At 46.4% G+C, this 24,784-nt stretch overlaps 1 protein-coding gene across 2 annotated transcripts in view; it reads right to left on the bottom strand.

The window, feature by feature from the left end:
• Bmal1 (basic helix-loop-helix ARNT like 1) overlaps positions 1-24,784 on the bottom strand; it is a 99,698-nt gene that overhangs the window by 16,513 nt on the left and 58,401 nt on the right. For both annotated transcript variants that reach the window (XM_051192707.1, XM_051192708.1), the window contains exons 3-12: positions 20,405-20,532; positions 16,018-16,143; positions 14,924-15,076; positions 12,848-12,886; positions 12,584-12,625; positions 11,093-11,250; positions 9,353-9,432; positions 4,855-4,947; positions 3,298-3,415; positions 760-909 (exon numbers count right to left, since the gene is read on the bottom strand). In XM_051192707.1, the coding sequence (XP_051048664.1) occupies positions 760-909; positions 3,298-3,415; positions 4,855-4,947; positions 9,353-9,432; positions 11,093-11,250; positions 12,584-12,625; positions 12,848-12,886; positions 14,924-15,063 (820 nt within the window). In that variant the 5' untranslated portion in view covers positions 15,064-15,076; positions 16,018-16,143; positions 20,405-20,532. The remainder of the gene's footprint in view (positions 1-759; positions 910-3,297; positions 3,416-4,854; positions 4,948-9,352; positions 9,433-11,092; positions 11,251-12,583; positions 12,626-12,847; positions 12,887-14,923; positions 15,077-16,017; positions 16,144-20,404; positions 20,533-24,784) is intronic.

Here is a 24,784-nt window from a genome sequence, read left to right as displayed (position 1 = left end):
GGCAGCTTACAACCATCTATAACTCCAGTTCTAGGGGATCCAATACCCTCCTCTGGCTTCTGTGGGTACCAGGTGGCATTTGATACACTGATAATTACAAACAAACACTCATATACATAAAATTAAAGTAAATGAAATCTTTTTTAAAAGATCTCTGGTTATGCCTGGGCATAACTAAATACCTAACTACAATTAGTAATATTAGCAGGTAGAGCAGGTCGGGGGACCTGTGGCCATGCTGTGGATACCCTGGAGGCTTATTAGGTTTACCCTATGTACTTGAAGCTTTTGACCTGTGGGTAAAATGACCTATATATACATCCATGTAAACAGAGGAGAGAACCTCCTTGACAGAAAGGAGGGGCAGCCAAAGGGGCCAGGGGGAGAACGAGGCAAGAGGCAAAGACCTTGAACAGCATCCCATGCATTCACCACATAAGGTCACTGGGGAAACTGGCCAGGATGATTCTAGAAGGGTGGCTACTCAAGAGACAGAACTGTGGCAGAGTGTGTTTATTCCAAGCCACATCAGAGTCCAACAGAAGTTAAACACAGAAAGCCTATTCACAAATATGTGCCCATGGCAACACATCAGGGCTTCATGGCTCCCATCCCCATTCCAGCTGCCCAAGGCTATACATAAGGTGAGAGGAGGCCTTAGCTTCAGGCTTGCCAGCTGCTACTCAGGCCATTTGAAAAGCCCTGACCCCAGCCAAGACTCCCTTAAGGCCCAGAAAGGGAAAGAGCTGTTAGTTGTACCTTTTTTCTTTGAGCAGGTAGAGGTGAAGTCCTTATCTTCCACCTTTACTGAAGGCCTGTTGCATTTCATCCTACAGAAGAAAGAGCGGCGAGCTCCAGAGCACAGTCGGGATGGCCCAGGGGTTATATCTGTTTTAACCGGAAGTCCAGCTGCAAATTAACACACAATGTGGTGAAATGAGGGCAAGGCTGTCTGTCAGGAGGGGCAGTGTGACCTCACACCCAGCTTGTACTGCCTCACTGTTTATAATAACAATATGTGATAACATTTCTCTTAGGATTAGAGGTCAAAAGGTTCATGCAGGAGCCCCGTGTTCATGTGGAAATGTTTACAGATGGGCAGGAAGTGCAGGTGGTGTGGGTGGTCTGGGGGTAAAAAGAAAACAGCGAAGTGTTCCTGCCCAATAGGAGGTGAGGATGAGAGGGATAAACAGAGGTATACCAAGAAGGACTGCTAGCAGGGAAATATAATTATCTGTGCCAAGTAAGTGCAGACACCTGGTTCCCAGCCAAAGATTCCCTACCCAAAGGATGCACAGGATTTGGATACTGGGATGGGGGGGAGTAGGGGCCACAGGATTGCCTTAAAATTCCAGCCTGACTGCAGTCAGGATCCCCTGGAGGCCTGATTCGTGGGCCCCATTCTAGATGTGTGCTCAGGGTGACAGCCACTAGCATCATAGTGCTACAGAATGTGACTTTTCTGCACTGAAGAGGGCTGTGTGGGCAAAGTGCACACAGGGTTCCCAAGACAGCACCAAAAAATGGTAAAGAATTCCAAATCTTTTGTAACAACTACATCAAGATAATAATGTGTTAGGTAAGATAATATAATTAGCTTTGCATTTATTCTTTTGACTCATGTGGCTACCCCAAGCCCAAAACTAGACTTGTGGTTTTAACTGTAGCACTAGAGATGGAATCCTGGGCCTTACACATGTCAGGTAAGCCATCTACCGAGCTACCATGTTATTCTGTGGGGCCGGGCTGTGAATTTACTCTCTGCAGGTGGAGCAAGGCTACTGAAAGGTCCTGGGTGACTCTGACACACGTGCCTCCTTACACTACTCATCAGTGTGAAATCTGGGACTACAGACAGCACAAGGGGGCCCGACAGCTATGCCAAGTGGTGGCCACTGCCCAGGGCTCCTCTCCACATTGCCCTCCACAACACTGACTGTTAACTCTCTAGAATGCCAAGCCAAGCCTGTCCTGCTGCTCAGTTCCCTTCACTGTATCTCTCTCGCTGCACAGTTTGCTATAAAGGCAACAAACCAGCCATGAGACCCTACCCTGGTACCTATCCACATATCATTTCCTCTGCTCATCACCTTTCTCTTCTTGGCACACATTAACTCATGTTCTCAAACCCACTTAGCTGCCACAGACCCAGTGGTGCTTGTCCTCATACTCAAGTGACATTTACCCAGCCCATGTTCCATGCCTGACATTGCTGTGGCTGCAACTATTGTGCAAGATGCTGCTTATGTCCCTGGCTATGAGGGAAGAGTCTCAAGGACAAAATGTCATTCATCTTTTTCTCCTTAAGTCAGTGAAAGGTGCCAAGGCCAAGCTACAGAGGGTAACAGGTCCCACAGCCAATGTCTGCTTTTATGAAGACTTGTAACTTCCTGAAAAGGTGCTTTGAGGGGAGTTCTCTGACACCATCTTCATCAGCAATCAACATGGCTAGCTGAGAAACAAGAAAGCCATTAGGCCAGGCTGGCCTGGACACAGAGGGGTCCAGGCCACAATTACCATGTGCTGGGAACAAACTACATTCTTTGTGTAGCAAGTCAGTATTTTTAATCTTTTCAACAACATGTTGGCATGTTTTGCAGATGAGGAAGCAGGCATAAAGAGGTGAATAACTTCCTTACAGCCACACAGGTAGCAACTGGTGGAGGCAAGATGTGTGCCTAGCCTCCCCTGGGTTGTGACCTGGGAACAAGGGCCAGGGCCAGAGAAATGCTGATCTTAGGCTGTAGGAAGTATGGAGCCAAGAAACATTGGCTTTTGTTTGCTTGTGGAGACAGGGTTTCTCTGTATAGTTCTGGCTGTACTGGAACTTGCTTTGTAGACTCAGGCTGGCCCCAAACTCACAGAGATCTGTCTGCCTCTACTTCCTGAGGCTGAGATTAAAGGCATGCGCAGCCCCCACCACCTGGCTGAAACAGTAGCATTTTAAGTGTTCTGAGGCTGCAAGAGTGCGACTGGGGGGGGAGGGATTTGTTCTGGGAGGACAAGACAGTTTGAGCCCTTTCATCTAGGAGCACGCTACTAGGACTCTGAAAAGAATGACCAGAATCAAGTCAAAGTTCTTCCTTCCACTAAGTCTGGACATTGAAACTTCTTTATGTAGACTATAAAGTAAACAAACCAAGTGACTCTAAATGAGTCCAGTTAGCCACAGCAAGCAGCTATCATGGAGAAAAAAGGCAGAGAGGTAAGAAGGGAGAGGCTGGGCCTGGGCATGGTGGGTAGTGTGGGGGCGGTGAGGGTGGTGATGGGGAAGCACATAGCCTCCCCTGCACTCACTCTTTGCGTCAATGAGTCGTTCCCGGGGTGCGGTGTCTGAGGAAGATAGCTGTTCCTTGACTTTGGCAATATCTTTAGGATGTAGGTAGTCAAACAAACTCTGGCCAATAAGGTCATTCTGTGGGAACGAAATGTGAATGGACAAGTCAGCACCAGTGAGAAGTGGAAGACACAACAGCACTCAGTCTGTATAGCCTCGGCCTCCACTGTGTTCTTAAGCTGAACATTGCAAGCATTCATGTGCCCCTGCACACGTGTTCAGCTTGGACAGATACCAGGAACAGACAGACACATATCCAACACCCTGAGTTCCCCAACAGACCTTATAAGGAAAAAAAAAAAAAAAAAAAAAAAAAAAACCACAGACAATTGGCTATCTCCAGTTCTAACGTTAAGCTCCTTGGTTCTTTCTTGAGGGGGTATTGTTTGTTTTGGCATAGAATTTCCCTGTGTAGCCCCACCTTTCCTGGGACTCTATTTGGTCCAGGCTGTCCTCAAATTCATGACCTTCCTGTCTCAGCTACCTGAGTGCTAGGGTAAGTGCAGTACCCAACTAGCCAAGTCCTATCTTCATGAGCTTTCGTCACCTGTATCCACTCACAGAGATAATAAACCTCCCTTAATGAATGCCCTGAGGGGGGGGGGAAATAAAAAAAAGTAAAGCATCTTGGGAAAGCTAAATTTACATGAATTCTCATTTATAGATATGCCATTTTAATTAAAACCTTCTGCCTACCATGCTTCCGTGCAAATACCAAGATGTAAATGAGTAAATGGATTAACAGATATTCTAAGGACACAATAGGTGAAATGGTTATTCTAGAAGTTTTCCTGTGCTCCTCTTATTTAACCCTCAGGCAATCCAAAAATCTGTGACAGTTAATGTTAACAGAATCTAGAATCTTCTGGAAGATGGGTATCTGGGCATACTTGCTGGGGGTAATTGAGGTGGAGCAACTGCACCAGGCCCATTCCCTGACTGAGATCCTGGACTGCATAAACAGAGAATGGGAGGGGGCCTTGCATGCATCCATTGCTTGCTCTTGCTTTGACTGTGGGTGTGATGTGACCAGCTGCCTCAAGCTCCTGATGCTGTGACTTCCCTCCATGATGGGCTGTAACCTTGAATTATGAGCTGAAATAAACCCTTTCACCCTTGTGTTACTTTTTGTAAGGGTGTTTTAGCACAACAAGGCAAGAAACTAAGACCGCCTGGTCATCATTATCAATGTGTAGAAGACATCAAGGCCTTTCTTTCTCTCCCTTGTCAGACAGCTTCACTTCCCACTCCTTGTCCACAGATGTGGGTCTTCATTTTGTAGCAATAAGAAAACTTAAGCTGTTGGTTGGGTCAGAGTCAGATATTCCAGTTGGGGAAATATAGGACCCATTAAAATTCTTCCTAAGTTAAAATTCACTTCTCCATTAAGAAATTAAGAATTTCTGGGAGAAGGATACCACCTGTGTGGTCCATATGGTTTAATTCTTCTGAAAAACTGGGGTCCTATTTCTTACTACTATAAAGCTGGTGAGTGCTAGCATATGACAGAACATTACCTGGCTATAATTGAGAATCTTGAAGACAGACTCAGAGACGAAAAGGATCTTCCCTCTGTCACATCCTACGACAAACAAAAATCCATCTGCTGCCTAATCAGGAGAAATGGATAATCAATTTATCACAGGTAAGGACACACAATCTGAAAGCAAATCAGGGATTCATTTTCTAAGTCTCCAATGCCTGACACCTTCACTGGCGTTAAGAGGATGCTTAGCAACAATGCTGAAAGCAGTAAGATTTCCTCCCAGGTGGCTATGAATTCTGTGTCATCTAATGATGGGGGGGGGGCTATGTATACAGTGTTCTGCCTGCAGACCAGAAGAGGTCACCAGATCTTATTACAGATGATTGTGAGCTACCATGTGGTTGGTGGGAATTGAACTCAAGACCTCTGGAAGAGCAGCCAATGCTCTTAACCTCTGAGCCATCTCCAGCTCCCAGAAGGGAGTCTTAGGGAGGGATTATCTAGGTCAGATTGACCTGTGGGCATTTCTGCCCATTGTGAGAGGCACCATTCCCTAGGTCCTCAACAGTATAAGAGAGGAGAAAAGCTGAGAGCAAGCGGGCAGGCAGGGACGTGTGCACTTATTCTCTTTGTTTCTGACTAACTTGCAAGGATCCATGCATTACTCTCTCTCTCTCTCTCACTGCTCCTAACTGTGGATGCGGTTCTTGAAGTGCCTGCCTTGGCTTCCCGGTAATTATGGACCAAGGGAGTTGGAAGTGTGAGCCAAAGAAGCCCTTCCTTATGCCAGGGTATTTTTAATAGCTACACCCTCATTCACAGGGAGTTCTTCAGACCTTCACACTTCAACATCTACAGTGGGGTTGTTTGGGTTTTTGATGATGGCCTGGCAAGAAGATAGGTCACTTATGTTCCTTTAAACACCCACCCCCCTGCATTGTGGAATGTTCCATTATACTGTGTGAAGATGTGTCAGTGTGACTGGTTTAATAAATAGCCAATAGCTAGGCAGGAGGTACGGGAGGGACTTCAGGGCAGAGAAATAACTCTGGGAAGAAGGAGTTGCCAGCCAGATGTAGAGGGAACAGACATGAGGAGGAGAGGTAAAAGCCACAAGTCACATAGCAACACGTAGATGAATAGAATTGGGTTAATTTAAATTACAGGAGGGAGTTAGAAACAAGCCTAAGCTATTGGCCAAGGTTTCATAATTAATAATAAGTCTCTGTGTCATTATTGGTAAGCTGACAACCCAAAGAAAAGCCTATCTACACCCCTCTTTCCTGTGCGTATGCCCAACACACAAACACAGCTCAAATATATGTAGGTTCAGGAACTACTGCCCTCAATCATTTACCTCTCCATCCAAACCTAAGTTACCTGTGTTGTAAGAAAAATAAAACATAGTGATAATGAGATGCTTGGCTAGCAGGCATGAGGCCCTGGGTTCTAGTCCTACTTCCACAAAACAAAAACAACAACTTCATCATGAAATTCTTCCTAGCCCTTTTTCAGTTTAAGTACAGTGAAATCTAAAGTGCCAACAAAGACCAGGATGGAAACAAACCATCTGCTAAAGAGAGGGAAGCAGGTAGGTGCCAGAGTGACAACGAGGGGTTAGGTTGTTTAGCTCCATGTGTCAGAATTGTCCTGACAACTCCCTATGGATGACTACTCAGCCTTGCTCTTAAGACTCTGCTGTCCTGCGACCTGAGAGATTCTGCAAGCCAGGCATGGTGGTTCAGGTCTGTAAGCCCAGCACCCAAGAGACCAAGGCAAGAGGACTGCAAGAATTTGAAGTCAGCCTGGGCTACACAGCCAGTTCTAGGCCAGCCTGGGCTAGAATAAGATCCTCAGTAAAGACTGCTTGCCCCTGCCACGAGAAGAGCAAGAACCTGCTGCTAATTACTGCAGCATTCCTAAGTTTTTGACAAACTCAAAAAAAAAAGTCTTTCTTTTCACACAAACAAGGCCTTTTAGACTACAGAACATAGTTTAATTCAAAGAACTAGGGCATGAATTCAAGTGCCAAAAAGTGAAAGGCCAGCATGGGCAATTGTCCTAGGGTGTTAATGGCTAGAGCAGGCAACTGCCCTAGGATGTAAAAGAAAGGAAAGGAGGACAGGATCACTCAGTATGAGAACTTGTCAAGCCACCAGCCATGGGAAGCTCAGGTCCCTAAGCTGGGCCAGGGTGAAAGATGACAGTGGGGGTGGGGGGAGTAATTTTCCTGGCTCCATCTGCAGGAAGCCTCATTATGTCAAAAAATTGGATATTAATAACTTCCTCATTTGCCTTACAGACAGTCATAGCTCACAGGAAAAGTGTTTTCAGGGTTTTTGCTAAGGTGGTGGGGATGTGGCATGAACGGTACCTGGGAAGAAAGTGACCAGTGGGAATACTGGTCGGAGACAGGCTTGACCCCAGACCTGAGCCAAGGGTTTCTAAGGAGGACAGGTAGATGGCAGAATCAGCCCGGATTCAGTTAGTACTGTGAACACCAAACAGTGCTGTGCTCTGTAAAGCAGACAGCCAAGCAAAGAAGCTGGGCCTGGGGACAGCAGAGAACAGAGCTTCGTGAGGACACACTCAGTGCCAAGGGCCATAAGGACAGCCAGGGTTGGCTCCTTCTCAGCGAAGATGGTTGCTGGTGAGCAGGTGACTGGGTAGAGCCAGTCTAAGTTCATACACAGGGAAGTAGAACATCTGGACACTGTAAGCTCATCAGGTTGACTGACCCTCACATCCTGCCCATGAGAGTCAGGTCTGGTAGCTCAAGTCTTGGAATCTCAGCACCCAAGAGACCAAGGCAAGGGGACAGCAAAAATTTGAGGTCAGCCTGGACTAGAATAAGATCTTTAGTAAAGGCACATAGGAAAGACTGTTTGCACTGATCGCAGAGGAATAAGGACCTGTTGCTAATTACAGCAACTTCATCTGAATCAGTCCAGACATTCATCAAGACATGAGTAGAATGAGAAATGGGGGAATAAAGACCTTATTACCCTGCCCAATAACAAATAAAACAATGTAAACATCATGCAAGTGGATTCTGCCTGCTGTTGATGCACGTTCTTAGCAAGTGACCCCTGGAAATGGAAAGGGAGTGGACATTAACCACCAACAGGCTGGAGGAGCAGGACAAGTTAACATGGATGCTCAGACCTGGTACAGCCTCTACTATATGAAGTAAGTCAGCCAGTGTTCTCACTTAGCCAGCTGTGTAGACAAAGAAGGAGCTTGGCTCCTGTAGATTGCATGGCCACTATGGCAACCCCACACATGAGAAGCAGAATCCTATCTACCCATCAGGTGTGTTCACTATGGCTGAAACCTGACTTGATGCAGCTCATCCTGAGCAAACAGCTAACACAATGTGCTGAGACCAAGCTGAATAAAAAAGAGGTGGTAGCCATCCTGGGCTCTGCAAACTTCTACTGAAAGACACTGCCACAACATTGTGGGGGTTGGAGGTGGGTAGGGGTAGGCATTCTGCCTCTTAACTACAGTTTTATGTTCTGTTTACACTGTGCCAGAGGGCATGCTGCTGAGTGCAGGTTCTTCCCCCTTTCCATTTCTTAAATCATCTCATTCTGTCCAGCAGCATGGCTGGAGCCTGGGGCAGGCCTCTTTTGTAGAAGCCATAAGTTCCTATGGTGCCAGCCTGGCCCTCCCCCTGTAGAGATATGCAAGACAAAGAGAGCAGGCAGGTGAAAGCACAGCCTCTTTCATTCTTCCTCTTTGGCAATTTTGTCTTGGGGTTTTTTTGTTTGTTTGTTTGTTTTGTTATGCTATATTTCATTTTGGTTTTGTGTTGCTTTGGAGCCTGTCCTGGAACTAGCTCTGTAGACCAAGTTGGCCTCAAACTACCAGAGATCTGCCTGTCTCCCGAGTGCTGGGATTAAAGGTCTGCACCACCAACGCCCGGCTCTCTTTGGCAGTTTTGATGTCTGGACTGATTCAGGTGTAAAGATTCAGACGGAGCTTTTGTGTCAGTGGTTAGGTTAGAAGAGGTTTCACCCACTGCCAGAATCAACCCTCTCTAAATGTTCCACAAAGAATCGGATTCTTAACTCACCCCCTCTCTTTCTTTAGGTTTATTTTATTTTATATGTGCACCACATGTGTGCCTGGTGTCTGGGGCACTGGATCCCCTGGAGTTACAGACAATTGTAAGCTACCATGAGGGTGCTGGGAATCAAAGCTGGTTCCTCTGCAAGAGCAACAAATGCTTTAAACCACTGAACCATCACTCCAGCCCCTCAATCCCATTTTTAATAAAACCTGGCTTAAAATCACACTACTGTAGACTTTCCCCTTTGCTAAAGTGATATGAGAAGTAGGTGAGTGACTGGTTTTGTGGAAGGAATGTGAAATATGTCTAGAAACCAAGATAAAGTGGGAGAAAGAAGAGAGGAAGAGGGCCCAGGAGAATTCAGAGTCAGATATCAGGCTCCTTCACGAGGTACTTACTCTAAACTTATTAAGAAACCAATGCTGGGAAAAGAGTTCCTGCAACTGCCACATACCCTGAGAATTAGGTGTTTCAGTTCATCATCGGATAGAAATGTTGGCTTGTAGTTTGCTTCTGTGTATGGGTTCGTGGCACCTTAGGGAGAAAAAGAAAGAATGGACATATTTAGACAGCATCACACTCCCCTTCCTGCAACCTGGGCTGAACCAACCTCTCTTTTACCAAAACATAGTGGATCTGGCTTAGGGCAGAATCCTATCCTGCCAAATAAGAATCTCATTGAAAAGGGAATGCTGCTGCCCACGGGAGTCTCAGTAAGTACACTTTTCTAATTACAGGGAAAACAGGCATGGAAGCTCACACATTCAGCCCCAGCACTCAGAAGACAGAGGTAGGTAGGTCCCTGAGACTAAGGTCAGCCTGGTCTACATAGTGAGCTCCAGGCTAGCCAGAGCTACATAGTGCCACCGTGTCTTGAAAAACAAAAACAAACAAGCAAAAACCCACAAACACAACAGCTCTGAGCCTCCTGAGCAGGTTCTGAGGAAAAGAGGTCCGGGGTCTGTCAAGTCGCCACTTCACAGGTTCTAGAGAAATCATCAAAGCTGCCAGGCCCTAGGTTCCACTTCCTTGGGCAAGTTAATAAGCTTGGCAACCTGGGGAGCGTGTTACTCTCATCCACACAGTTCAGGACTGAGGGGCCCAGGACTGTTTAAAAGGCTCTTGTTCTGCTATTCTCCAGAGCAATAGCTTAGCAAAGCCAAGTGCCAGCTGCAATGACTGGAACACGCAGAGCAGTGAGTGCACAGTGAAGGGCTAGGAGGAAGCCCTTCTGCAAAATTCGGGGCACCACGGGGAAGGAGGCAAAGGGGATATCTGTGCCCTTCACATCAATTCACAGGGCACATGCCTTAATCCACATCCCTTGAAATTTCCCATCCAATTAGCTAAGAATTAATTAACTAATTAATTATAAGCCATTTCTTTTTCACGAAAATCAAGTTTTCAATGCCATCCTTCAAGCAACATTACTGTATGTTTTAATAATAACCAAAAGTCAGAAAAAAAGCAACTTCCTATTTCTGGTGACCTTATACAGAAATAAAGGCATGCCTCTCTCCATGTAGGTCACATAGGGCCAAGCACCCTTTCCAAGTTTGTCCTGAAGCCCAGGCCTATTTGGAAAATTCCAGGGACAACATTCACCAAACTGGGTGATGTATTTCAGGTTCCTCCTGCCACTCTGGTAAATTGGCTTCTCTTTTCTGCCTGTTTTTCTCACCCTCCCCACACTTAGCAAAGAAGGAAAATCCTGCCTCCTTCACAAAGAGTCAATTGGATTCGGGAAAATTCCAAGAGATGAAAATATCATCAATGTTCATCTCTGATAATAAGACATTCTGCTTGTGACTCACTCATCAGCGGACCCAGGCTAAGTTTTTCTCTTAGAAGTCCAAGGCTCTCCCTTTGTGTGCTCCTATGCTTCTGATTTCGATCACAGTAAGGGATTCAGACACTTGCAAAGGTGGCCTTGAGAGGTACCCTCTCTGGTAGGCAGGAAGCCAAGTATCCACACAGGGCTTTTGAGCTCATATGTGTATATGCTCTGGGAAGATACGACTGCAAATTACATCTCAGTACCCAAATCAGCTCATTGCTTTGGCTCCTATGGGGTGTACCAGCATATCACTGAGGGTTACACACTGAAAATCACCAATTGTGTCAGGGGCAATGCAGGTGAGGGTGATCACATTTGAGGTCAAGGGCATCAAGATAATGAAGCCTGAGATCTCACCTCTCAATGTTTTCATGTGCTGAACAGCCATCCTTAGCACGGTGAGCTTATCTAACTTCCTGGACATCGCATTGCATGTTGGTACCAAAGAAGCCAATTCATCAATGAAACTGTTCATTTTGTCCCGACGCCTCTTTTCAATCTGACTGTGGGCCTCCCTGAACATGGGGAGAATGATTTCGTTTGAGATGTGAGCCAGCATCGAGGCAACAGTGACAAAAATAAATGAGTTGTGACTGCTTCCAAAATTCTCTGACATGGAAATTCAAACTCCATAGAATATTTCAAATTAGACCCCCCCAAAAGGGTCTCATAGACAAGTTAGAATTAGGTAACTGATTTGTTTCTTCATTTCTTTGTTTTTGATGCTTACCCCATTTTTTAAGAAAGAAAATAAATCTATGACAATTGCTCTTTCACATCAAACTGAATTGTTTATTTTTTTTCTCATTGTTCTTTTCTCAGATTCTGTAAGACCAGGTTTTGGGGAAGGGGATAGGAGGAAGAAGGAAAGAGGTAGAGGTTCCACACTGTCAAGCATCCCAAACAGCCACAGAACACCCAGGTCCCACGGCATGTGCCTCTGCAGCCTGTGAGTAGCCCACCGTGCGCCCTGCTGAGGCATCACATCTGTCTGGTAGAAGTAACTAGTACTAACATGGTCTAAGATCAACCAAGACCCACCTAGATGGAACAGATTCTTAGTCTGTCCCCAGGCTTCCTTTGAGGGATGCCCTATCGTGCTCCACCCCTGAACTGGCTGCCTGTTTAGGTAGGAGGATATTTCCCTACAAGATGCGCACCTGATGTTTTCTGACCATCCTCCCATAGGGGAACATCACCAATGGAGAAGTAGATACTGAAACACAGAGCCCCCTGCCTAGGCTGGTTTGCAAGGGAGAAGCTGGAAGTGTCAAGTTAGGCAATCTGCAGCTTGCTGGTTCTGTGTGCCACAACACAACCTCAACTAGCCCTAGTTAGTGATGGCAGGGAGGCATAAAGACCCAATAGAAGGGCATCAGCCAAGTGTGACTGAGAGAAGAACGAAGTCAGGAGATCTATGAGGTGCAGGGATGCCAGAGATCTGGCCTTCAGATACTACTTGCAGCACAATAAAGGTCCCTATCAGAGTGGGGCCCAGTCCAGGAACAGCATCTCAGCCATATGTCTTTGGAGGGGCTGATGACTGAGGAAGATGTCAACTGTGAAGACTAGAGGGAACTCCAGCCTGGAACGACTTTCTGCTACCTCCAAAGTTTCCTCCAGGTTAAATGTACATAGATAGCAATAAGTGAAGGCCAGCTCAGTATAGGGGAAGCAAAGGGCAGAAGCTTAAACAAGCTGAAACCTGCTGCCACTCCTCACATCCTGAGGTGACAGTGCCCAAGATGATGCCACCAACTGGGAACAGACACATCGAGCCCCCTCAGCTGCTCTCTAAGCAGCTGAAAAGTAGAATGTCTTATAGGCAAATTCAGACGTGGAACCTACCTTGCATTCTTGATCCTTCCTTGGTGCTCTGCATATTCTAACCTGGGGTGAGTACAAAAGATAACATTTAGTCCCCAGGTTATGACTGGCAGAGTTACACATTTCTGTTTTCTCCCTGCCTGATCCCTGACACCTCTCCACAGACACACAGGGGTACTTGGTTATTAGCCATGCTAGAGACTGGGGGTAGGGAGACATCTTGCATTCACTGTGCAGAGAGAATAGCCACAAATAACTGAAGTTCAAGTTACTAAATGATGGTACCTTCCATGAGGATCATCTTTGTCTGTGTCCATACTTTCTCTGCAAAAACAAGAGCAGATGACCACATGTTAATGCAGATGTGCAACATAACTTATCATCATCATCATATAGAAGGCTCTCATTTATTCAGAAAGCTCAAATAACCATGATATAGAAATGGATGTATAATAATACCACAAGCAAGCACAATCAGGGGACCCTATTATAAATCCTATCTAGGCATTCCATGTTACCAAACAAAAGTGTGTGCATGTTCAATAAACTAGTCTATAGTGTGATTGCTTGAAAATTGGAAATCTACATTGTTTATGGAGACTCTTAGTTACCCAGAGTAGTCAAGACATCTGTGCCACCTCATTCCTTAGTTGTTCTGGATAGATGATAAATGAAGCTTACTTCATTTCAAAGCACACCAAACACTAAAGATAGTAGTGCATGTGCCTATTTGTTAGATGGGGGGATGATGTGAGGAGGGGCTAATAAAAGTACTGACTGATGCTAAGTGCAGAGCAGAGCCCCAGGCTGCATCTCAAAGGCATGGCCACCACAGGTTGCTCCTATCCAAGTGTGCAGCCCCAGGCTCAAGATACTAAGAAGCAGAGGAGTATGGGGACAAGGGCCACAAAGAGTCCTGGGGTCACAGTAGGGCCTGCCTCCCTTTCACAGACCCCAAAAACCCATGTTTCATGGCATTTAGCAGTTCAATAAAAACAGACTGAAATCCCCAAAGGAAAAAGTTAGGCTCTCCTTGGAGCAGCTCACTCCTTTGTCCAACTCAAACATTCATCAGGAAGGTACTAACAACTGCCTTCTTGCTCCCAAGTCTCCTCAGGGAAGGATTGTGGCCCTTCAAACAATACAAACTATCTTCTGAATGCTGGGTCACTTTAATGGCATCTGAGAAAAGTGGCTCCCAGTGAGGTGCCCTGAGTATTTCAAAGGGAGCTTCTCCAGCTAGGTCCGGGGTTCAGAGGAAGTCATACTACTTACAAGGCACTGAAATTGTGACCAAGCTCATCCCCAGGTGAGAGGAAGCCAGGACCTAACCACAGGGAAACTATGGGGGGGGGGGGAGAACCATGAATTCTAGAAGGTTATATGCAAAACAGATCCACAGAGGAAGCTTGAATGTTACTGGGTGATGATGAGGCTGGAAACCACAGATCCAACAGAAATCTTAGAACATGTTAGTCACTCCATCGGCATTTGCCCAAGACAAAGCTCCACAAAAAATGCCCTGGCCTGTGTTGGTGAGTGAGCACTATGACAGGAGCCCCACAATCCTCACATCCACTTTCCATCTCCTGGGTGGTGGCTCTCTCAGTTATCTGGATGACTTACACATCAGTCATAGCATCTTCTAGGGGGCACCTGAGCTCCAGCCTCTGTGTGTTCCCCAGATCGGACCTGTGGACTTCAGCAGAGAGGGCATCTGCTGGGGGCACTGTCTCCTCAGAGACTTCCCACTCAATTCAACAAAAGAAAATCCCTTCAGCTGTGGACTCCACACTGCTGCCTCAGCGAAATGAAACCTGCCTCTGGAGCAGGTAGTGGGTAGGAAAATGTACTTACTCAAAAGAAAAGTCCAGTCTAAAGAGAAACAGAAATACTGCTGAACAACACAGGTACATTCTAATTCCTATAGGGTCAATGCTCCTGCTGCTGTCATGCTGGCCTCTACTCCTCCATGCCATACACACGCGTTAAAGAGTGAGAATTCTATCTTCAAAGAGGCTGCATGTTAGCTCTCCCTGACATCACTTCCCCCAGACTGAGCTCTCCCACTCAAAGGAACTGGGGAAGCAGGGTTTGGGGGGGAGGGCCACGACTTGGCTTTAAAGCTGTTCTTTTCCCCCATGACATGGAATCATCTGAGGACAGTAGGTGACATAAAAACATCAGCAGTACTGCTGGCCATCGTTGCTTCACATTTAGGAGCAAATGAAGCCAAAATCAAATCTGTAGCACTTGGAGGGGTCCTTAGTCTCCCACACCTTCCTCTAGGAACAATGGCAGCTGAGGACAGGTGCTCTATGCCCATGCCCTGACGTGAACTGAATGTCCTAAGGGCCTTACTGGTAGTCGGTGGCACTGCCTTTCCTCTTGCGGTTGCAGTCCACACCACTGGTGCCCAGGGAACTGGAGAGAAGGTCGGTGGGGCCTGGGGACATGAAGTCACTGATTGTTGAGGAGATGTCCATTCTCTGGTCCGCCATTGGAAGGAAGGTACTAAAACGATTACAAGAGAAGACTTATTTCTTTTTAAACACTATGTTTAAAGATTTGTTTTCTTATCACTTGTGTGTATGTGTGGGTTTGTGAACATGAATGTGGTACCCGTGGAAGCATGAGGCATCCAGTCCCCTCGAGCTGGAGTTAGAGCAGTTGTGAGCTGCCCCATGTAGGAGCTGGGAACTGAACTTGGTCCTCTGGAAGGGCAGAATGAGCCATCACCAACCCTGGGAGAGTTATTTCAGTATGGGTCTGGCTTACTGCAATAGCATCACTCACCCCAAAGCCCAGGAGAGGCACACAGAGCAGTGGGAAAGGCCTCATGTTTATTCTGAGAGGTTTAATTTGTAATTTGTGAAGACACTACATCTTTGTGCAAGTGTCTCTGTGCCCAGAGAGGTTTAGTGGGATCTTCTAGGACCTACATTGGGGGGAGAATAAGCTAAACTGAGACTTGGGGAGATGACCCAATATCCCACATAAACTCAGGCACAGGCAATTTCCTTCTAATTAATAAACATACTCAGTGAAATAAACCAGAAACACTAGTGGGGCATTGTGCTTTTGTTATGGTGTTTGTAAAAAAGAAAAATTGAAGCACAGAATAAAGAGGTATATAGATAGCTGGGCATGGTGGCACACACAGTTCTTAGGGGTGGAGGCAGGAGGGTCATGATTTCAAGACCAGCCTAGGCAACATTAGTAGGGCCCAGCCTCAACTTGCCATTCCTCTCCAAAAGAAAGCCTAACTCCTCCAGCACTCCAGCAGAGTTAAGGTAATATGGTTCCTTTCTTTCTATCCCCACCCTGTCCCCCTCCTTTTTCCCAGCATCTGCTTGTATAATTAAATGGGGACATTGCAAATGACAGCGCAAGCTATTTTCCAAGTTCATATTTTACAAGCACAAGTTAGCTGGCTCAAAAAAGGTCAGAAGTACCTTGTATGGAACTCTAACGCCAAACCCTGGTGAAGAGGGGTTGCCCGGTGGGCTGCCAAGGGCTCCAAGCTCCACAGGATTTGACTGGAGCTGTCACTCCCACCCTCTGGGCCCAAGTTCCCACATCTGCAAAAATAAATAATAAATAAATAAAGAGGGTAAGGATGAGCACTGCTTCCCAAAATCACTATTAATCACCAACCCCTCCTAGTCAGGCCAGTACCAACTTTTACACACACTTCTGGAACCTACATTTTTACAAGTATGTCTCCATTTGTTACCTCTTAGAATTAATTTCTAAAAGCAGGGCAGCTACTGGGCAGCTCTGGTAATTTCTATCCCCCAAAGAGGCCCTGCCAATCTCCAAAATTTTCCTTATTACTGATGCTGCTTCTTCCTTCGTAGACATTTGTGTGACCCCCTCCCCCCATCTGTACTCAGCCCCTATTTCCCTGCCACACCCATTCTGCCTGGTGCCTACCTGTGTGCTACAGAAAAAGCACACTTCAGGCCCGCGGGGCTGCCAGCCTTCCTTCAAACCCCTAGCCACTGGTGTCCCTTCTGCTCTCAGGGACTTCCTGTTTTCTCTCCTGTCCAACTTCCAGCATCCCCCTCATTCTCACTTTAGGTGATAATTTTTCTCCTTTTTCTCTCTCTCCTTCCCACACCACCTCCACCCCAGTACTGGAATCTGAAGCCTGCTGCCAATGCTCTACCACTGAGCCACACCCCCCCCCAGCCCTGCTAGCTTGGTTTCTTTTAGTCAAATGGTGGCCAGGAAATACATCTATCAGCCCAAGTGGGTGTTGCTGTTGAAGCTCCCCCTTCCCTACAGCCTGCCTGAACTCTCATCTGCTCCAGACCATCATTCCAGGCTTTCTACCCCTTGCCCAATCCTACGTCATCCATGTTCCCCACACAGCTGGATCATTCTCATTTGGATGAGCATTAGTCATGTAACTGCATCTTGGAGGGGAAAAAGCCAACACATTATTTCTCCCTATTGTTCAGGATATTGAACCCAGGGCCTTTGCTTGCTGGGCAACTGTTCTACTTAGCTCTGTGCCATTCCCAGACCCAAATAAACTATTTGGGACACTGTCTTTCTATTGTCCCATTTTCTATGTCTCTAGCTTTTTCTTGTTTTTTCCATATATTCTAACTCAGGTCAGATTTTTTTTAATGTAATTTAATTTTACTTTATTTTATGTAGGTGGGTGTTTTGCTTGCATGATGCCTATACACCTACTTGTGTGCCTAGTGCCCATGGGTATCAGAAAGGGGCATCAGATACCCAGGATCTGGAGTCACAGAAGGTTGTGAGACATTGTGTGGGTGCTGGGATTGAACTCCAGTCTTCTGGAAGAACAGCCAGTACTCTTTCTTAACTTCTGAGCCATTTCTCTGGTCCCTGGATCATGCTTCGTTCCTTCATTACATCCTTACAAGACTGTGGCTGTTCTTGCTAGTTCAGGAGGAGCCACCCTTTTCTAAATCAAATGGCCAGCTCAGCTCACACTCCCTCCACCAGAGGCATCAGGAGAGCTGACCCCTCCCTGGCCACTGTCTCTGTCCATACTCAACCCTAGGGGTTCTACTTTGACTGTCTCCAATGCCACCCATACTGTGACAACCCCGAGCTTCTGCCTCCAGCCTTGCTCCCCTGAACTACAAACACCCTTCTCCCTAACATCTCCACCTGAGTATGTGACAGAGACACTATACTGGCATGCTCAATTTCCCCTGAGCAAGCCTTCCAGGCCTCCTTCAGCAGTCAAATCACCTCCATCTTTCCAGGCTCCAAGTCAAGAAGCAACCTGACCCCCCTCCATTAGTCTTCTTATTGGCATGGAAGTAAAAATAAAGAGGGCACTGCTAAATGTCACTTCCTTAGTAACACTTCTTTGAAGGACCATACCATATGAACCCTGCCAACCCTCCTAGTCAATATCCATATTTAAATTTTTTGAATCCACATTTCTGCTATAACAATCTCCTTTTGCCAGGAGGTGGTGGCGCATGTCTTTAACAGGAGGCAGAGGCAGGCAGATCTCTGTGAGTTCAAAGCCAGCCTGGTCTACAGAGCGAGTTCCAGGACAGGCTCCAAAGGTATACACAGAGAAACCCTGTCTCACAAAACAAACAACAAACAAACAAAATCTCCTCCCTACCCTCCCCACAAGGCAGTCAGCTCTGGAGAGCAGAGGCTCTGCTCTAGTGACTGCCCACAGCTTGCAGAACTCTTTCTAGAACACAGAAATGTTCAACCAGGAGGTCAGGGATGACTGAAATCATCTGCTATGACAAAGCAGTTCTTTGCTCATCACAGATGTTACAAACACTTTTTTCTTTCATTTCCTTTTGACTTTTGAATGTTCTATGTAGTCTTAAAACATTCCAAAAGTTGCCAGGTAGTGGTGCCACACACCTTTAATCCCAGCACTTGTGAGACAGAGGCAAGTGAGTTCTTTGTGAGTTCAAGGCCAGCCTGATCTACTGAGTGAGTTCCAGAACAGCCTCCAAAGGTACAAAGAAACTCTGTCTCGAAAAACCAAAAAAAAAAAAAAAAAAAAAAAACCAAAACAAAAACCCACCAAAATTTAAAAATCATTTTTAAAATAATATAACACAAATATTCTTCTTTATACCAATAATTTGTAACTTTTAATTTTTTTAATTTATTTTATTTACTTTTTTTATTGTTTTTGAACAGGATCTCGCTATGTAGCCCAGGCTGACCTCAGATAGTGATCCACCTACTTCAACTTCCCAGTGGTAGGATTATAAGCATAAGCAACCATGCCAGCTTTTACTTTAATTTTAGCCTTGTGTATGTGTATGTACATGTTCATGTGTGAACCTGTATAAAGATGTGTGTGCATATGCATGCACATGTGTAGAGGCTGAGGTTGGTTTTGGGTGCCTTCTCCAATCATGCTCCTCATTTCTTGAGACAGGGTCTCTTTCTGAACTCAGAGCTCACAGCCTGGGATGGACTGGCTGCTGGAAAGCCCCGGGGATCTACTTAGGTCTTCTTCCCCTGTGTCCACTTCCCCAGCACTGGATTACAGGTGCATGCCTCCTCTATACTCAGCGCTCAAGTCTGTATTTTTTTTTTTAAGGATTCACTTATTTTTACAAATATGGATGCCTTTGCCTGCATATATGTATATGCACTATGTGTGCCTGGCACTCTTGGAGGTCATAAGAGGGCATTGGATACCCTGGGGCTGGAATTATAAAATACTGTGAACTGTTATGTGGGTGGTAAGAACTGAATCCAGGTCCTCTAGAAGAGCAGCTAGTGTTCTTAACTAATGAGTCATCATTCCACACCCACTTTTTAAAATATGTATATTTTTAAATTTTATTTTATGTGCATTGATGTTTTGTCTGCATATCTGTTGGTGTAAGAGTGTCAGATCTTGGAGTTACAGGCAGATGGGAGGTGTCATGTGGGTGCCGGAAATTGAACCTGGGTCCTCTGTAACAGCAGTGGTCTTAACAGCTGAGCTACCTTTCCAGTCCCTACACCCCCACTTTGAATGTTTTTAATTATATGTATGTGTATGTCTGTGTGCATGAGTGCAGGTGCCCAAGAGGCCAGATGCATCGAATCCCCTGAAGCTAGAGTTAGAGGCAATTGTGAGCCACCTGATGTGGGTTCTGAGAATCAAACTCAGATCTCATACAAGAGTACTATGTGCTCTTAGGTGCTGAGTCATCTCTCCAGCCTCTATGTCCAGTTTTTCACATGGGTCCTGGGATTGAACTCAGGTCCTAATGCTTGCTGACTGAATCTTCTCTCTAGCCCCTGATTTTCCCATTTTTACTTATGAATTTAGTCCTTCTGCAATTGTTCTGATACACCACTTATGGTTAGCCATTTCTCTCTTCCCTAGAGTGGATGGATGCGCTATTGTCCCCAAACTACTCTCAGACCCTGCCTCCTGTTAGCAGACACTTAACATGGCTCCTCTGCTGATGGGCTGGGTATGCTCTTCCTGCTCTGATCCCCTAATTGGGTTCTTTTAATTCTACCATCACACTATCCTTAAAGTGTGGTTTCTGAACACATCTTAATACACAGCAGAACAAATCATCAGTCTCGGTTTTCAGAACTGTCTTGGCTAATCTAATTTGTCATTTAAGAGGCATCTCGTAAAATTTACAGTGTGTAGCCACCATAACTGCTGACATTCACACCAACCTTCAGAGAGGCAGGCAAAGGGCTGAATATACACACTACCCTCCAGGTCTTGGTGGCTCACAGATCATTGGCCAGTCGCACATGTCAGATCTGGGTGCCACCAGGATCTGACTGCCTTTTTCTAACAGCCCGACAGCTGAAAGTCATCAATGGCCATCAGTGGCCGGGGGCTATTACCTGAAGTTACAGTTCTCAAGCTCCAGTCCAGCACGGGAGGCACAAGGGGCTGCAATACTCGCTAGTCACCTTACAATGACTTTCATGTTTTGTAGCTTTCTTCCAGGCAGTCAACTTCTTCCAAAATCCTACAGTAGAGGCCCAAGAAAAAAGACCCAAACAGGTCACACAGGGACACACACATCTGGAAGTCTCTTGTGAGCTAAGGGGGTGAAGGAACTAGCTCCTGACCCACACAGGGCAGGTTCCCAGCCCAGCCTTCGCCACATCCCAGCCACACTCACTGGCCCAGCACTGCCCATCTTTTACATCTCCATGATATCTAAGCTGCAAATGCATAAAGGAATCTGCCAGATGCCTCCTGTGAAAGCCATGCCTTCTAAGTATGGATTCTTGGGCCTGTCCTTAGGAAAGCTAAGCGAGTTTCATTACTTCTTTGACTGGGTTACATAATGACTGTGAATGCCCCCATGTTACTTTACATCAGACACTTATCCATTTACATGGGTTAACTTATTTAGACTTGAATATCCCTCAAGGAGGCACATACTACTGCTGTATGCATTTTACAAAAGGAAAATCCTTCAAGAGGTGAATAGAATATACAAAGTCACACTGAGAGCAGCGGACCACCAGAAGCAACTGTCAATATCATTCAGTTCAAGCTGGGAGTGGTGGTTCATGGCTGTAATCTCAGCACTGAGGAGGTAGAGTCAGGAAGATCACAAGTTCAAGGTCATCCTCAGCTACACAGAATGTTCAAAGCCAGAATGGTTACAGAGAGACCTCATCCCAAAACAACAGCGTTGGATATACAGCCCAGCAGTTGAGAGAGCCTGCTGCTCTTACAGAGGACTTGAGCTCAGTTCTCAGCACACACACCCTGCTCACAACCAGCTATAATACCAGCTCCAAGGGATCCAACGCCCTCTTCTGGCCTTTATTAGCACTGCACTCATGAGTACACACCTATATGCGCGCGCGCGAGCACACACACACACAAACACACACATACAGAGTAATTGTTTTTGAAAAAATTGTTTTTAAAAATTTGCTCAGCTCTCAGTGTAAATGACAGCAGTCACCTGAATCCAAAGGACCAGACCAACAGGAAAGGACAAAGCCTTTTAGTCCAAACAAATGCCAGCAGGACCAGCTCAGGTGTTTAAAGAAAATCCCTGTGAACACCAAGATGTCTAAAGCTAAGATAGGTATAGCATCTGCAAGGGGCTCATTTCAGCCAAGTGGCAATAATGTCACCTCCTTCTGCCAGGACACATGCCCTGCACTCTGCCCTTCAGATCTCTGTGGCAGTTTCCTGTGTGTGGGAGGAGGTGATGCAGAAGGAAAACAGTAGGGGCCTTCCACATGCTCCTTATCCCTGCTGCTCTGCCTGCAGCAAACAAGAGTGCAATTGAGGCTACTCTCCCTATCTTCTGAAGCAAAAAGCCCAGCATTATACTGGCTGACTCTTGCAGTCTTCAAGAAATGCTATGTGCTTCAATGGTCCTAAGACCTTAAGATGACCATCCAGGTCTGGAGCCCCTCTCCATTAACTCCTCCATGCATCCTGGCTCAGAATCCTTCACAGTCTGGTCAACCTGAGTCCAGGCACATGCAAACATTATATATGGAAATCTGGCTCTTCTAGACTCTAAACCTCAGTTGGTAAAGAGACAGCAAACAGTGACACAGTCTCTAGGCTTAGCATTCGCCAACTCCAGCTCCATCTGATTCCCTGTCCAGCTGGAATGTTGTCTTCTCAACTCCCGAGTCAGCAAGGCCTAAGCCACTCTGGACCTGTCCATACCTATGCACATTTTGTACACACACACACACACACACACACACACACCAGCACATGCACACACACGCCCCAGAGCTCCTTTGAGGAATGGATCTAGCTATTTTCCCTGTATCCCCTGCCAATGTTCTGTCAGACAGCATCCTCTCCAGATCCAGCCCCTCCCACTCTGGCCAGAGAGAGAACACCATCCTCCCTTAGGACCCTCTAAGCTCATTTTTCCTTAAGCCAGGAAAACTCCTAACTCCCTAGCAGGACACACTGGGCCTCACTCAGTGCCAGCCCATCCTCTCTACATACTGCCCAGGGCTCAGGCCAAGAGGAAACATCAAGGTACCTAGCAGCTGGGTAGCGAGAGGACTCCCTCACTGTGGGACCTGCCCTGTTCCTTGGGGAGGCCTTCATGCTACTGCAGCTGCTCATCTTCCCTGCTCAATTAGAACCCCACACACAGGCAGGGCCTTGATTACACATAGCTACAATTGCCCCATGCCTCACTGCAAATGGTCCATGAGCAGACAAGCGGGGTCCTTTCTCCCTTCTGTCCCTGATCAAGGTTTTGCTAGATTTACAGTTCCTTACTCCACATGAAATACTTCACTTTGGTCAATTTTTCTAATATTAAATTTTACTTCACTGAAATTTTAATAACTGGTAACATAGGTGTTGCCATTATTCATATAAAACAAAACTGAGATGGTGATCCTAACATGTTAGGGTAGGAAGCTGAGCCAGATGTGACACTTGACATTACTTTTAGAAAACTTTCTCTTTCCAAGAAGGCATTCTTAGATAGAAGAACAAAAATTAAAAGGGGACAAACAAACAAACAAAAACAAAAAACGACAAAGACAAAAGCCTCGATTTTTGTACTGCTCACGTCTGAAAGGGACCCTAGGTACCTATGAAAGGGACCTTTGCTGGCAGAGGCTCTAGGGCCTGCCCCTCCCTGATATAAGCATGTAAATGGCACATGAAGGCCACTCTTGGAGCCTGACCTGTGTCCTGCAGTCCAGGGCCACACGTGCGCCCACCTGGGAGCTAGAGAGTCCTGGAGGTAGAGAGTCACTGCAGAGCCAGGGAAAGCGGTCATGGGAACTTGTACAGTGTGCCTAGAAAGACCATGAGGCACCATGTCTCCCACTCCTGCCCCTCGGAGCACAGGGACCCCTGAGTGCCATCCAAACAAGCAGAAGGTGGAAGGAACTGGCACAGCCCAGGCTGCCCTCAGGCAGTGGCTGCAGCAGCTGAGAAAGCAAAGTGGAGTGCTAGCCACCCGCGGGCACGCAAAGGAGACCAGTGTTTCTCTGAGCAGAGCAAGACAATGCTAAACTCCACACCTTAAAAAGCCCAACCTACCACCTACAGGAAAGAGCCACATCCAAGCCCTCAACCCAGACCATGTGTCCCTGTCCCTTTTCTCCCATCCTTGCCTTGGCACCCCGGGTTACCTGCAAATTTATGTTCCAATATTAAGCTATATCATGCTAATGAGACAGATGAAGCCATCCCACCTCTCTCTAAGATAAAATTACTTTTAAAATTACTATTAGTGGGAACAGAGGGACGGTTCAGTAGTACTATGCTCAATACAATGAGGCCCCACCACGGGGGGGGGCACTATTAGTGTTAGTGATAAGGTCTTATAGTCAGCACTCTTGGGGTGTATTTTCCTGTAAATAAGTAAAGGATTTGGGGTATGTGGCCAAGATCCCCAGTGACAGTTTGCAGATGGTCCCATGCTGCCCTGGCTACCTTGAGCATATGGACCGTGAGTGGAACAGCAAGCTGGACAACTCTATGCCAGCACTGGCACTTTGGAACACTCCCTGATGCCTTATGGAAACTGCATGGGGGTCTCAGTTAATCCATGCTGTGGATTCTGTAGGCACAACCCCAGCCAGGACAGTTGCTAACAGTTTGTTGCAGACTTTTCACTACTACAAACCTCAAAGTCTACATGAACCTACAACCACTCCCATCGATACTGAGGAAGGAACACTTCCCTGGTGGCCCAGCAGAAGTTGGCACTGTGACTGATGCAAACACAAGTTTTCATTAAATGAGGAGTTTTCTGTGATTGATACAAACACCAAACAAACAAAGAGCAGTGGCATGGTCACCTATCTAGGTGAGTGAGAGTCATATGGCTGTACAATCAATCAGCAGGTCAGGCTGCAAAAACATCATCACAGCTGGATGCACAGCATAAGGACAGAGATGATAGAGAGTTAAGACTGAAGAAACTCAGAAAGCAGCAACACGATGGAGAAGAGGAAACTATGGGCTCTTGTTGCTGGAATGCCAGAGCTATCAAGTCTTTGGGGCCTCAGACACACAGGGCCCAGGAGCTGCAATACTGGCCAGCATCAAGGGTTGAGGAATGCTAATACTGAAACCTTCTTGGAAGCTGCAACACTAGCTGCTACCAAGAGCTGGGGAGCCCTTTCTAGGGATACAGTGCTACAATGTATGTGCAGCCTGGGCCTGCAGGAGCCCACCTGCTGCTGTACCTGCCTGCATCCATGACTGCTTGCTTACTCCTGTCAAAGGCCGAGAGAGGCCCAAGGCTAGCT

The sequence above is a fragment of the Phodopus roborovskii genome, unplaced genomic scaffold, assembly GCF_943737965.1.
Source record: "Phodopus roborovskii unplaced genomic scaffold, PHOROB, whole genome shotgun sequence".
NCBI lineage: Eukaryota > Metazoa > Chordata > Mammalia > Rodentia > Cricetidae > Phodopus > Phodopus roborovskii.
The sequence above is the reverse complement of the archived record's forward strand: the minus strand, read 5'-3'. Positions and strand labels throughout refer to the sequence as shown.